The 15649-nt window shown below is 36.4% G+C and overlaps 1 protein-coding gene across 1 annotated transcript in view; it reads right to left on the minus strand.

Moving 5' to 3' along the window:
* Window positions 1–501: 501 nt before the first annotated feature.
* Window positions 502–15649, minus strand: part of nphs1 (NPHS1 adhesion molecule, nephrin) — a 132291-nt gene continuing 117143 nt past the window's right edge. The window contains exons 22-30 of the mRNA XM_052109569.1: window positions 14230–14341; window positions 13829–14010; window positions 11934–11981; window positions 9527–9643; window positions 8831–8876; window positions 3002–3125; window positions 2687–2765; window positions 1059–1201; window positions 502–780 (exon numbers count right to left, since the gene is read on the minus strand). Of these exons, the coding sequence (XP_051965529.1) occupies window positions 664–780; window positions 1059–1201; window positions 2687–2765; window positions 3002–3125; window positions 8831–8876; window positions 9527–9643; window positions 11934–11981; window positions 13829–14010; window positions 14230–14341 (968 nt within the window). The 3' untranslated portion in view covers window positions 502–663. The remainder of the gene's footprint in view (window positions 781–1058; window positions 1202–2686; window positions 2766–3001; window positions 3126–8830; window positions 8877–9526; window positions 9644–11933; window positions 11982–13828; window positions 14011–14229; window positions 14342–15649) is intronic.

Raw genomic sequence — 15649 nt, forward strand, 5'->3', positions numbered from 1 at the left:
ATACCCCCTTAATGTGGATTTTGGAGCTTCAAAAGTTTGGCACCCATTCACTTCCATTGTGAAGACCTACAGAGCTGAAATATTCTTTGCATCTAGCTGTTCTTCTAGCTTCTCGTGCATGAGCGCTATTTGTATTTTTTTTTACAAACTGTTACCATTTTCCTAGTTTCCTTGCTTATTTGAATGGTTAAAAAGAATTTCAGCATTCTGTTATATTCGTTGCATTGCGTTTAGATTTTTTTATAGCAAGAACACGTTCAGCCTAAACGGCTCCTATGGCCATGTTCACACTAACACGTTTTTGTTTGAAAACTGATTTCACTGTTTACACCGCTCATAAAACGGAGACTTTTAAAAATGCTCTCAATGACTGCATACTTTGTTACCATACTTTAAATGGTAATACTTTCAAGTTACCATTTGGAAACTGAAAACGGAGGTTTCATACTTATTAGTGGCAGAAATTATCTTCAAAAAATGAACACACGTTAAAGGGTTCAAAATGAATTTATTGCACACATTTTGTGTAGAAAAAGAACAGTAAAAACAGTTACCAATTTCAAAACAGTCCTGCCTTACAAGCACTGTAACAAGTATAGGACAACTTTGATTGTTGGTTTCAGAAAATAGATGGTCAAAACAGGAGCATATATTTTACAGCTCTTAGACCAGCTCCCCCCTGAGTTCAAAAGGCAAGCTGGAGTCTTTTCTGCGTCTGTACACCATTGAATCATAAACTCCAGGTGTTAGGTCCTGATCAACTTTACCGTACACTCTTCCCTGTTTGAGACAAAGTGGAATAAACACCATTAAACAAAAGAGCACTAGCAAACTGGACAGATTACAATAAACTATTGCACCACCACTCTGCATTACCCATCATTTATGATTCTTTTACAAAGAGCTTTTGTATATCTGGCATCCTTTGTATTAAGAGTAGAATTTGGGTGAGATTAGATTACATTTACAACTTAGTTTTGCCAGAAATTAGCAATCGCACTAATTGACATTAACTGCTGCAGTACAACATATCTAGCTAGTTGTTGGTTCATGCCCACCTCATAGTAAGTGGAGAGTGGTGCTCGTGGATTGTAGTTGGCAGGAGGGGGCAGCAGTGAGTGTCCCTGCACGTCCTCATACGTCCGCCAGCTTCTCACCTCCTCGTACTCATGAGTAAGAGGGCTTGTGCCGTCTCTGCCATCTGGAGGGATGAAAACTCAGCACATGAATACTTTAATCTTGTACCTTCAAGTTGCATTTTTGGAACAGAAAACTGTTTTAATTGTTTATTAATCAATAAACATCTGTCACTGGAGTAGTTTGCTAAATTATTGAAAACTCCCATTGCACAGAGGCAAAAGGGTTATTAAAAGTGTAAAACTTTGGGAATGCTGTGGTATAGCATACCTCCCCTCATTCAATCAAACAGAGAAAGAAAACCTATTTGTTGTGGAGCTTGCCTATTACTATCCCACATACTTGGGGTAAGGGTATAGAGCCAATAGTTTTCCTAAAAATGTATGTCATCATATGGTGATAGCAGGAATAATTTGTGGAATTTTAAATAATAGCAAGCTATAGAAAGTCTTTTTTTTTTTTTGTCAAATTATTTATAATGTTTCCAGGAGTGTTGGTTATTCATGATTTTGAGATGTTACAGACATAGCAGCTGATTTTCTGTAAAGCTGCTTTGGGACAAGGTGTAATGGGAAAAGCACAGATAAAACATATCTAAATACAATGTATTGATTTAATTTGACTTTTATTTTTCAATGTTTTTTTCTAACTTTCACACCAAAATCTCAATGTTCTCTTTTTGCACACAAACAAACAAGAGAAATTAGCATAATTAATTCTGATTCAAAGTAATGGCCAACGTTGTCCAATCACTGACAACCATTTTAAAATAAAATTAAGCATTATAAATTCTGAATCTATGTACTGATTACCACTGTCCCATGTCTGCCAACCATGTTGAGTGGTCCAGTCATCTGAAGCCTGAAACTGAACTTTGGAGTGTATGCATTTATCTGCAAAGGAAAGCTGTAGGATGCTCCCTTGCTCGCTATTTTTATTTTGCACTGGTCTCAGAACAGTTTGAAATGCACCGTTTTTCATCTTAACTATGCAGCCTCTTAAAGCAACATTTTCCATCTTTTGAATGCACCCATTGTGATAATGCACAGTGAATATAGGATGTCTAAGGGAAATAAATTGTTGTCTGTGGTCATTGTGTTTAAAAGCATGCCGTTTCACGTTAAATGTATGAAATGTAGAATAATTTGGGTTAAAACAAGACATCGCATCAAACTAAAGACTCTTAGTCTTTTGACAATGTAAAAATGTAATGAGGTTTCTTAACAGATGTAGTTTTGTGCTTCCTCACATTGTGTGGCTTTTATTATAACCCTCATGTTGTTGCAAACACATATGCCTTTCTTTTTCAGTGAAACACAAATTTTAGCTTCAGTCTCCATTCACTTTCATTGTATGGAAAACAGCAGTATCAACATTCTTCAAAAATTCTCTTTCGTTTTATTCATTACATCATGATGAGTGTGGAACAACATGAGGGTAATTCAGTGATGACAGAATTATAATTTTTTTTCAACACACTATCCCTTTAAGATTTTAATCTCCCATTTAAAATTATAACTTCAGTAGATTCAATCATGTGAACTCTCACCTTGATACTCAGGGCCTTCAGGGTGAGGATACAGGGCAGGACTGTAAGCCTCGGTAGGGTAATAATAATGTGAACTCTCCTGCAATTGAGATGTTAGAAAGGTACACAAAGTAAAGCTACATTCAGTAGTAATCAGCATTGTTTGTGAATTCTAGTGAGATATTTTTATCACTGACTTTCACAAGACAGCAAACAGACAATCTGCCCTTCTTGATTCCATTCTTTTTATTTATATATTTTTATATATGTTTGCCAGAACACCCCTTTCCAGATTTTCCTTGCGTGAACAGACTAAGTGAGCAATCAGTGATATACCTGTCCAAGGCTCTCGTAGACGCTGCCATCAGGCTCTGAGCCGCTGTCGATGAGGAGCGTTCGCTGTGCTGAAGCATTGATAAGCTCTCTGCTCGCATAGCGGGTTGAGCTGCTCGATGTGGACCTGCAGGAATAGATAAACTAGTTCTGATGTTTTTATTCTCGGCACCAGGGACTGAAAACTTTGTGAAAATTTTATTTTTAAATGTTGGTAAACGGTTAATTAATTTCATTCAGATTTTTTGTTTCATGAAACCAAAGTTTAAATGGTTTATTACAGTCAATTGTCAGAATTACATCACTTCCTGTTGCCCCCAAAATTAGGCTTCTCTCTTTTTAGTTGAACATGATCAACGTGTGATTTGATTCTGAAGGAAACAGCTGTTTCACACATTTCTATGCACATTGTGGATATAGCCTTCTGTGTCATGATGAAGTCCTTTTAGACAACTATATTTAATTACTAGGTGTGCATGCACGATTAATCCAAATACAAGGAAAAATACTGAAGTAAAAAGTTAATTTCTCAGTTGTTTCCTAGTTTTCACTGAATTATTGTTAAATATGATGCATTAATATAGATTTCATGCTGCCGGGTTCTGACGAGAAGCAGAGGTGCTCTTAAAGGAAATAATTAAAAGAAAATAATTAATTATATAAAATATATTTTTTTAATGTTTAACATAAAATAACTCGACCGCATAAGATGATGCTCAGTTCCAACACACCCTAGCAGTGTGCGCATGCATGCAGAAGAGAGACAGTGCTATTAATTGATTTTAGATGGCCAGATTTTTTGGGGTTATTTTTAAAATCAAGAATATACGTATTGAGAAGACCATTATAATTTAATATAGGCTACTGCATACTTTGCTTAATATGATTTCTACGCTGATAATTTCCCCACATGTATTTTCACTCCAAATAGCAAGTCTCTTATTTGGAGCTTGTTTTTCCAGGCCAGGTCCCTTTTTGTTCTTGAGCAATCTGTTCACACTGCAACTGGTAAACACCCACCCTAAGCACATAGTACTGTACATAGTACTTATTAACCGCTCTTTAATTTCATTCTATCTGGTTACCAATTTGAAAGGAGGCAGCCGAATACCGAAACCAGAAAGTAAAAATACTGTTTCTGCTCATCTAGTTTTTATTCCCTGCTCAGCACATGGTACCTGTGAGTTAGGAAAGAGAAGAGAAAGAATAACTTCCTCATTCAGGGATTTGGGACATTGGATAAAGTTGTCAAATAGCCAAATAGTTTCAGGAGGGTAGCAGTGGACTGCCAACTTGCATTACATTTCTGGCTACATTGTGATATGAAATGGCCAATCAATGCCACAATGGATAAAAACAAGTCCCGTTCAACATCTTTTTTTCATTGAACATCCTGTTTCACTCCAAAAAATGTCACATTATGAATGTAAAATGGGCTGTAGATACCATTTCATGTTGTTTTTTTTTGTTTGTTTTTTTTAAGTAATTTGGTCCAGCTAATAGCAAGCCATCTTTTGTTTTTACATACTTTTGATAGCTCATGATTCAGCCACCTGTAAGCTGGTAAAAATATATGGACTTGCTTGTTATTGATGCTTGCTCTTGCTCATACTTTGGGTTATGGGTTTGTTCAAATCTCTGACACATACAGTATATTAACTTTGTTGTGTAACTTATCTCACACCATTTGTGTGACAGACATGCAAATGAATTTGTTATTTTTGCCTAGCAAATCATCAGACTTGCATTGAAGGATGGACCTGAGCCACATCTAGCAACCAGTAAGTAACGACAGAGCAACTATTCAGAAGACCCTAGCAACTACCTAGCAATGCCCTTGCAAACACCCACAACACTTTAAATGGATAGTTCAAACTCATTCATTCTTCTGCGGAACACAAACAAGGATATTTTGAAGGATGTATGATATGTTAATATCCATACAATTTAAGTCAATGGGGTCAAAATCTTTCAAGCTCCTAAAAGGGTATACAGGCAGCATAAAGGTAATCCACAGGATTTGGGAGTGGTTTAATCCAAGTCTTCTAAAGAGATCATATCTGTTTGAGTCAGAAACAGATCAATATACATGGATATTCAATATAATTTTGACATTTACAGTCTCCTTGGTGCGTTCATGAGAGAAGCTCGTTCACACACCACCACACGCTTGACACACGCCCAGAGAGCTGTACATGAACCAGACACAGTGTTGCCAGGTTCAAGGTTTTCAGGTCCAGTTAGGCTACTGGTAAAAAGTTGTTTTTGAGACATGGAGTTATTTTGGGATATTTTTAAATGTACCACGGTGGCCAAAAGGCAACAACTGTACATGCAGCATCACAGAATGACTGAGATGTCTTGAAGCCTGCACTGTTCCAATTAGGTTTATAGTAATTCTTAAGGTCTTAAATGTTGGTCTGTTTTATATTGTTTCAGAAGACATGGATGTTCCGGGTTCAATACAAGTTAATCTCAATCGACAGCGTTTGAGGCGTAATGTCGATTACCACAAAAATTCATTTAGACTCGTCTCACCTTTTCTCTAAAACAAAAAAAAAGCAAAAGTCGAGATTTCAGTGAGGCACTTAGAATGGAAGTGAATGGGGGCAATTTTTGGAGGGTATAAACACAGAAGTGTGAAGCTTATAATTTTATAAAAACATACATTAATAAAAATGTTTTGGTTCCAGGGTAGTAAGTGTTATTTCCTCATTGTTTATGACTCAAAAGTATAGAAAATGGCTATTATTCCCCAAACTTTGCTTTTGTGACCAGGACAGTGATATTTTGAAATGTACCTATTTTCCAGAACATTCCAGATAGATTCAGTGCTGAGTGAACTTTCCAGTAATATAAATAGTTACATTTACAGGGGCCTTAAACCCACCAGTTTAATTTAGTTCCAGCTGCCTTAGTGAATACGTATCTGCATTTTACTGAGATGAAATAAAGAGGCTGCAAGTATCCGGCAGATGCATTTTGCTATGTCTGCGGCCAATTTATCAAGAAAAGAGCATAAAAAGTACTCCGTGGAAGCATCTGCTAAGATGTGTGAGGCATATTTCTGCATGCCTGTCCGGATCAAGACAAACCCTGGGCACCTAATTTCAGCAGCGAGCTCTGCAATATAAAAAAAAACTCTGGAAGGTAAGATGGACAATTGTTGCTCGGAATTTTAAGTTATAAAATTGGTTAATTCTTTTAAGTTATAAAAGTTTAATTTTAAATTGTTTTACAATTTTCAGCTTTATTGAAAAAAATATATCATGTATGAAAAATGTTGCTAGAATCTCTTACACATTAGTCATGGGTGAAATAAAGACATTTTTTTTTAGGATGGTACAGAGGGGAAAAGAGAGCCTAAGTTTGCTATCCCAAGAATTTGGACGGAACCTACCGACCACTCAAGCAACTGCTATTTCTGCATGGTGGACCCTTCCAAATGTCAGACTGGTAAGAATGCACCTGCTATCACGTATCTGGACCATCGTTCATCCATCGCCCCGGTGCCACACTGCCATGAGCTCCCCGTACTCACTTCCCCGAAGAAAGAGCAGCCGTCTTTAGAAGAGAGCAGCAAGTCAGAGAGCGAGGAAGACTTTGTAGATCCAGATGACAATTTCAGAGGTGGAGCTGAGAAGAGAAACCCATTCTTCCCCAACCAAAAAGACCTCCATGACATGATTAGAGAACTTTGTCTCACCTAGTCCAATGCTGAGCTTTTGACGTCTAGGATCAAGCAGTGGAACTTTGATGAAAGTGTGTAAGTCGTAGATCAAAGGAAGTGTCACCAACCTTTTTCCAGCTTCTTCACCCATCAAGATGGGCTCTGCTTCTGCCACAATGTGACCAGTCTGGTCGAGGCAATCAGAATCACCTGTAACCAGAATGAGTGGCGCCTCTTTATTGACAGCTCATACAGGAGCCTCAAAGCCATGCTGCTCCATAATGGTAACAAGTACCAGTCTCTTCCCCTGGCTCACTCAGTGCACCTCAAAGAGAATAACAACTGCATCAAGACCTTGCTGAACACCTTGAAGTATGATGAGTATGGCTGGGAGGTCATAGGACACTTAAAAATGGTGGCATTCCTGATGGGTCTTCAAAGTGATTTTACCAAGTTTCCATGCTACCTTTGCCTTTGGTACAGCAGGGACACCAAGGCGTACTACGACAGGCAGGACTGGCCACAGTGGAATGAGTTGTCTGTAGGGAGGTACAACGTCAAGTGGGAGCAACAAGTGGACCCCGGAAGGTGCTGATGCCACCATTGAACATCAAATTGGGCCTTATGAAACAATTTGTCAGAGCTCTAGATAAGGAGTAGACAGCCTTCATGTACCTTCAAGACTTCTTCCCTAAGCTGTCTGAGGCAAAGGTCAAAGGCAGTGTCTTCATCAGACCACAGATAAAGATCCTGGAGTGCAATGAATTCCCCAAGTAGCTCACTAGTAAGGAGAAAGCAGCTTGGAACAGCTTTGTTGCACTGGTTCGGGGCTTCCTGGGCAATCATAAGGCCGAAAACTATGTTGAGCTGGTTGAGACTCTGGTGAAGAACTACAGCACAATGGGCTGTAGGATGTCCCTCAAAGTCCATATCCTTGATGCACATCTTGATAAATTCAAGGAGAACATGGGAGCGTACTTGGAGGAGCATGGCGAGCGCTTCCATCAGGATATCGTGGACTTTGAATGCCACTACCAAGGGCAGTATAACGAGAACTTGATTGGAGACTACATTTGGGGGCTGATTCTTTAAAGTGATTTACAGTGTAATCGTAAATCTCGAAAAACTACTCTCTTCTAAATCTTTTTTAGTCATTTTTGTATTATGTTAATTTGGATTCATATGTTGTTTTTTCTGACTTTATGTGAACGAAAAGACACACATTCTCCGTACATTTAAAAATATCACTGTCCTGGTCACAAAAGCAAAGTTTGTGGGGAATAATAGCCATTTTCTATTCTTCTGAGGCATAAGCAATTAGGAAATAACACTTACTACACAGGAACAAAAATTGTGTTACATAGTGTTATTCTGTTAAAGCCTGTAAAGTTGTTTAAAACGACTGTAAAAATTAAACATTTAAGTGTTTGTTGACGTTACATCATCATGTTAACGAAGTTGTAAAATTGACTATAACTTTACACAGAAAAGGTTAGAAAGTGATTTTATCACACTAAAATCATGTTTACATGCATGTCTTGTGGCTATATTTTATAAACCGAGAGTATTTTCATGTTTTCGGACTGGCCTCATTGATTTCCGTTATAAGTGCCTCACTGGAACCAATATTTTTTTATTAAAATTTTTTAAGAAAGGGAGGGGTGAGTCCATAATTATTGTTGTGGTAATTAATCTTATGCCACAAATGCTGTTTATAGAGCTTAACTTGTATTAAACCTGGAACATTCCTTTAAACCACTTGAGACATATGGATTACCTTAATGCTGCCTTTATGTCCTTTTTGGGGCTTGAAAGTTTTGAACACCACTGACATGCATTGTATGGACAAGCACACATCATATGTCCTTCAAATATTCTTTTGTGTTCTGCAGAAGAAAGTCATACGTGTTTGAGACGGCATGATAACAAAGAGGTTGAGTAAATGATGAGAGAATTATCATTTTTGGGTGAACTAACCCTTTAACATTTTGTGGCAGCATAATTGGCAAGAGCAAGCACCTACAATGTCTTCAGAATATAAACATATTTTTAATAATCTAGTTTGTTTTTTGTTTCCAAGTTCAGTTTTTTTTTTATGGAGTCAGGACGCAAGTCAATGCTGCTATGCCTGTAGTGGAGCTTTGATTCGGAGTATGTCTCACCTTTGCTCCTCACTCTTTGAGTCTTTTGAAATGCTCAAGGTGTCCTCTGTATACAAAAAAAACAACAAAAAAAACAAGAGAAAATTGTTACAGGGTACAAGTCACAGTCAGGAGAGAAAAGACAGACAGGATGTCAGACACATAAGATAGTTTGTGTACACAATGTTCCTCACACACCCGATACAATTATTGCTTCATCCCTACAAATTGTGTGAAAGTAGCTTTAATAAACTGATAAAAAGGCTCTGTCCATAATGAAAGAAAGACAAGAATAGGACAGGATCGTGAATAGAGAGCAAACAATTTGAGAGAGAGAGAGATGAGAGGGGGAAGACAAGACACCTGACACTTTGAGGGAAGGGGCGAGGCAAAAAGAGACAGATGGGGTGAGCGAGAGAGGGAATGACAGAGGACGAAAGGGAAAGGGGCGAGATAAGGGGGAAGACAAAGGGAGAAAGTGACAGCTGCCGGGGAAAAGAGAGATGGTGGGATGATGCAGATGGGTGAGAAGGCAGAGAACGAGATAGAGAGAGAGAGAGAGAGATGGATTTAAAAGTGAGAAGTTATATTAGAATTCAGACAGTTCATCCCGTTTGCACTGTGTGCTGTCGCCATGAGTAAACTGTTTCGGGACACACTGTCTTGACAGAGCAAAGAACAAACAGTGACATGCCGAGGAGTTTCGCTGTCGGTTACCTTTCAGGCTCTGCCCTCTTTTGTATTTGACGAATAGGAAGTAGCCCAAACCATTTAGTAAAATCAGGACACCGACCACTACCAGGATCACCACAACATATACTGGAAGTCTGGAACCTGTCAGAAAAACAAAAGTGAAGCAACACTTAAAAATGTGTGAAAGTCATTTCATTAGATAACAAAATATCAACCTAAAGTTGCATTAAAGGGATAATTCACCCAAAAATGAAATGATCGAAACATGCTTAATTGAGTTTTTCTCTTTCTTAAAGAGATAGGTCACACAAAAATGTAAATTCCCTCACCATTTGCTTACCCTCATGCCATTCCAGATGTGTATGACTTTCTATTTTCTGCAGAACACAAATATTTTTAGAAGAATATATCAGGTGTAGGTCCATACAAAGTGAATGGTGACCAGAACTTTGAAGCTACAAAAAGCACATAAAGGCAGCATAAAATAATCCATACGTGTCCAGTGGTTAAACACATGTCTTCAGAAGCGATATTATAGGTGTGGGTGAGAAACAGATAAATACTTAAGTAATTTTTGACTATAATGTCACATCCCTGCCCATTAGGTGTTGATATTCATGAAGAATCAGCAAAAACAAAATAGGAAGAATGTAAAAGTGAAATTTGAGATTTCTATTTAAAATAGGACTCAACTACACCTATCATATCGCTTCTGATGATATGGATTTAACAACTGGAGTATTATGGATTCATATTCATTTTTGGGTGAACTATCCCCTTAATTTTAAAGATAGCACAAGGACAGTTTTCAAGCTAAACATTTCACTATGAAGACGCTTGTTAGATTTTCCAAAACAATACATAAACTGTTCACAATTAAGACAAAATTATTTGGACACTTTCAGGTTGTCAGAGGGGAATAAATTAACGTTAATTGGCAGCTGTGCTGAAATTCATTAACGCATGTTCATGATGTTGAAAGATGACTTGTGTTGAATTTGTAAAATTGTGTCACTGTCATGTTGGATAAGTCACTGTTTTGCAGAAGAAAGCATGTGATTTTTAAGGATTTGACATGCTCAAGTCATGCCTCGCCACATGAAATTGACTGCAATGCTGCATGAACTAGTTTATTTACATAAACTGGAGATACATTGATGAATCTCTCCCTGAAAATCCCCCACACACACTGCATCATTCCCAAATCAAACTGATGACATAGGAACTATCCATGGAAATTTAAAACCCTAATGAATCTATTTTATACGAACCACATAAAAATGCAAAGCTATAGAGCCTTAAAACAGCCACGTAATAAAAATGAAATAAAGGCAATTCTGACTCAGGATCTAAAATTGCAATTGCGTGATATAAACTCACAATTGCACAAGTTGAAATCTCGTAATTGGGACTATATTTCTCGCAACTGAGACTTTCATAATTACGAAATAAACTTGCAATTCAGTTTCTAACATGCAATTGCAAGAAATAAAGTTAAAACTGCATGATACCGTATAGTTGCAGCTATGAGAAATAAAGTCGCAATTGTGAGGTTTTATAGACTTTAACCTCGTACTTGACATTAATAATAATAAAAAAAAAGATTTATATCATGCAATTGAGAATTTCATCTTGCAATTTCTACTTAATTTTTTCGCGATTACAAGTTAAAAAAATAACAATTGTGAGAAAAAAAGTAATTACGTTTTAATTTTTGTGTTTATTTTATTTTTTCATACAACTCAGTATCTGGTGGACCTCACTACAAAAAATATTTCTAATCAGGTTTTCTGTCTTGTTTTCTAGTAAAAAATATTGCAACTTCCTTAAAACTAGATTAATTTACTTTGAAAGCAAACTTGTTTGAGATAATAAGACTTGCTTTCAGAGAATACTGTATATCTTGATGGAAGTTATTTTTCTTACCCCATTACCCCAAATAGTTTTTCCTTGTTTTAAGCATAAGCCTCAATATAATATGTTACAACAATGCTTAAAACAAGATAAAAATATTAATAAAACAAGTTTCATTATCTATATAGCAATTATTTTTCTTGGTTTAAGGAGTAACATTTATCTTGGATGTTTAGATATTTTTGCTGGAGGACAAGTAAAAAAAAAAACAGAGCATATTTGCAGCAAGCTAAAGCCAGTTTATTCTCTTTGACAAGCCAACGGTCAATAACTGCCACTGTGCCCCGTTAAATTTTACCAAAGCATTCAAGATTATAGCCTGAGCTAAACTGAACCAAACCACAACAGGGAAAACGTTGCGCCCCAAGGCCTTGTGAAAGTACATAAAACAAGCCGGTAAAGGCCATGGAAACTAAAGTATGAGTGTTGGAGAAATTGATCTGCATTCTGGGGTGTCAGGCCTTTTCTACATTTGATAAATAGAAGCCGCAGAAAACAACAGAAGGAAATGCAGCACCTGGAGGAGTTGTCGGGTCTTGGTCTGCTGGGGAGACCCTGTCAACATCTGAGAGAGAAAGAGAGAAAAAATAGTTGGTAAATCACCCAGGGGAGGGGAGCAGACATTATGTTTCGCTCTGACCAGATCAGAAAAACAAAAACGAATTGATCTATATCAATAGCATTTACATGTAGGATCTGATAAACTGCATTTATTGGGTTCTCGCTAAATAGCATGGGCTTTAAGTATGATGATATCATATTTGTATAAATGTATACAGGTGTTTCTTCAACTTCAGGCAATTTCATATCCCAGGGGTTTATTTATATTAAAACAAACAAATAAAACTGAGGAAAAAAGGCCACGTTACATGGCAAATCTTTTAGATAAGTTTTTTCTTCATCATTTAATTTAAGTACTTTTCAAATGCCTTTTATGAACAGATTTTACTTGCTTGTTCCAGACCCAGAACTTCAATATTAAACTATAAAAAAATTATCATAAAAATACAAAATGTTACATATTTAAACTACATTATAATCTCAACACTGAGTGAAATAAACCATTTTAATATCTATAGCATGATTTTTTTAAAATATATATTTTTATTTTATAAAATTACAACTGCTAGTGGTGTCATATCCACCACACCAAACAAATTTGCCTCTAATAACACCCCTAATAAACAATATTTAATCTGAAATATAATAAATATGTATGCCTGCATAGTAACTATAGGAGATATAATTTTTTCATATATACCTATATTTACACATTATATCTATTATCATGAAAAAGGCATTAAGTTAGAGCCATGAGTGACTGACATGGCTAACAATATACGGTATACAATTACCAAATAGCATACCACATGCATTGAGTGGCCATTTGTACAGTTACTTTTGGTAAACACATGCTGCAAATCAAAGTTCCGTGCTTTAAAACAGAATTTGGGATTGATCAATTTATATTTTTACTGGTAAATGTGTAAAGTAATGCATTCCTCTAGTTGTTGTTGTTGTTGTTGTCTCATAATAGTAATATAAACCTCTACCATTGGTGAGCTGTGATTCAGGGCTATGTTTCATGTTTTATACTTCCGTCAGCTGCCTGTGCATTCTCATGACTAATTTGTTTTGCAAATCAAATGCTATGACATTACAATTGCAGAATTCATTATGTTTGCTGAGGGAATGTAGCTTATCATCATTTATTATACATCACAATGTTTTGTTTTCTGTCTCTCTCTGTCTTCAGTTCTATTTTTTTTTCTTCCTCTCTCTCTTCCGCTCACCCCACACAATTAAAACTGACATATGCATTCAGAAAACACACTCTTGCAATGAGTGGTGTAGATGTTCAGCCTTTTGGCCCTATTTGCATGAGGCTCAGTCTTGATCTTTGCCTCACAAATAAAATGTGATTTGTCAGATTGACGAATGGCTCATAAAATCAGTGGAAAGTAAAGCTTGAATTTAAACATACAAAAAATAAAAAAAACCCAGTTGGGAACCCAAATGACTAATTTAGTGTATCTGCCTGGTGTGATTGATTTCAGTGGTTTTCAAATGGTTTTGCATCAGGAACCAGATATGACACTGGAACAAAAAGCAAACAAAAATTGTCTAATGTCAAGTATTAATACTACTAAGAACTGCTTGGGTTTAACACGATTAGTTTGTTTTGAAATTTCTCCTATATTTTCATGGCTTCATGCTCTCAGCAGCCAACAACAAAACACATTGTGCATCATTATCCTTGTTGCAAATTAACATATACAGTAATATTATTTTTATTTAACATAGTTTTTCCCTGCTGTCTGAACCCTTTCGGAACAGACCTGTGACCCATTTTTGGGATGCGACTCACCAGTTAAAACCATTGCTTTATGAGACAGATTAAGCTAACTATACCAGCGGTGGTGACGGTGAGTATCTTGTTGTTGTCTGCATAGCTGCTCTCTCCCATTGCATTGAGAGCATTGACAGAAAAGTTGTATGTAGTGGAAGGGTTGAGACCCGTGACTGTATACACTGTAGCCGTTGGAGGAAACACATCCACATACATATAACTCGCAGTTCCCGCCCACTGGTACCTGTCAATGAAACAGATGCTAGTGTTTATCAGGGCATCATATGTGAATGACAGTGCCACATGGACTTGCAGATAAATATAGTAACATGTATACAGCAGCCTATCTGAAATGAGCGCAATTTCAGTTTTGTGGCACTGCAGACTGGGAGATAAAACATAGCAACGACTCATACCACACTTTTACATTGACACCTCACAGCGATGCTTATGACAACCTCACCTGACACGGAAGTTCTGTATCAAGCCACCATCAAACCCCGGCATCCATTCCAGAGTTACAGAGTCGTGGCTGATGCGAAGGAGCTTCAGATCTGATGGGGGATCTGGGTGATCTAAGAGTGAGAGAGAAGGAGAGGGAAATAAAGAATACAATAAGCAGGTCATACCTCGAACCAAAATATGAAAAAAATTATAGTTTATCTTTTGTCTTGTTTTCCAGTGAACATTTTTAAAGCAATATAAATTTACTTTAGAAGCAAAATTGTTTACGAAATTAAGACTTTAATAGAATATATCTTGAATTAAGTTTATTCTTATTCCACTGGCAAATGTATTTAAATCAAACAAAATGTATTGAGGATTATGCTAAAAACAATAACAAATATAAAAAATTAATTCAAGACATATATTCTGAAATGTCTGATTTGTATTTATTTATTTTGTATAAGTAAAAAAAAAAAAAGACCTTTTAAGAACATGGTTGTTTTCAGTGAGGACCAATTTATTTTGCATATAGTGACATAATTTCAATTAAAATAAAAGAAATTATTAAAAACATTATCATAACTGAAATGTGAAAAAAAATATTATAAACTCCAGTAGTAAACTACATTAAAGTGAGTTTACCCAAAAATGAAAATTCTGTCATCATTTAATTGGAATGAGGGTTGTCTGTCTGTCTATCTGTCTGTCTGTCTGTCTATCTATCTGTCTGTCTGTCTGATCTATCTATCTATCTATCTATCTATCTATCTATCTATCTATCTATCTATCTATCTATCTATCTATCTATCTATCTATCTATCTATCTATCTATCTACTTATATTCTTCTGCAGGACAATAACAAAGATTATTTTAGAAGAATAAGTCAGCTCAAAGCAAGTGAATGGTGGCCAGACCTTTAAAGCTCCAAAAAGCACATAAAGACAGCATGAAAGTAATCCATAAGACTCCAGTAGGGTAATCAATGTCATCTGAAGCAAGTAAATCAGTTTTGGGTAAGAACAGAGCAAAATGTAACTCCATTTCACTCTAAATCTTCAAATCAGCAGTCTTCTTGGAGTTCACGATTTCAAGCTTCATTGCACTTCCTAGCAATATCTATTGCTCTGCAAACGCTTCAAGCTCTAGGAAGTGTAATCAAGCTCGAATCGAACCAATGAGACTACTGATGTCAAAATATAAAGCAAAAAGGAGTTAAATTTTAGTCTGTTTTCACCCAAAACTGATTGGATCGCTTCAGAATACATTGATTAACCCACTGGAGTCGTATGGATTAATTGTATACTGTCTTTATAAGCTTTTTGGAGCTTCAAAGTTTTGGTCACCATTCACTTGCATTGAATTGACCTACAGAGCTGATGTATTCTTCTAAAAATCTTTGTTAATTGATCTGTAAAAGAAAGAAAGTCATACACTT

This window comes from Xyrauchen texanus, chromosome 38 (assembly GCF_025860055.1).
Source record: "Xyrauchen texanus isolate HMW12.3.18 chromosome 38, RBS_HiC_50CHRs, whole genome shotgun sequence".
Classification (NCBI taxonomy): Eukaryota; Metazoa; Chordata; class Actinopteri; order Cypriniformes; family Catostomidae; genus Xyrauchen; species Xyrauchen texanus.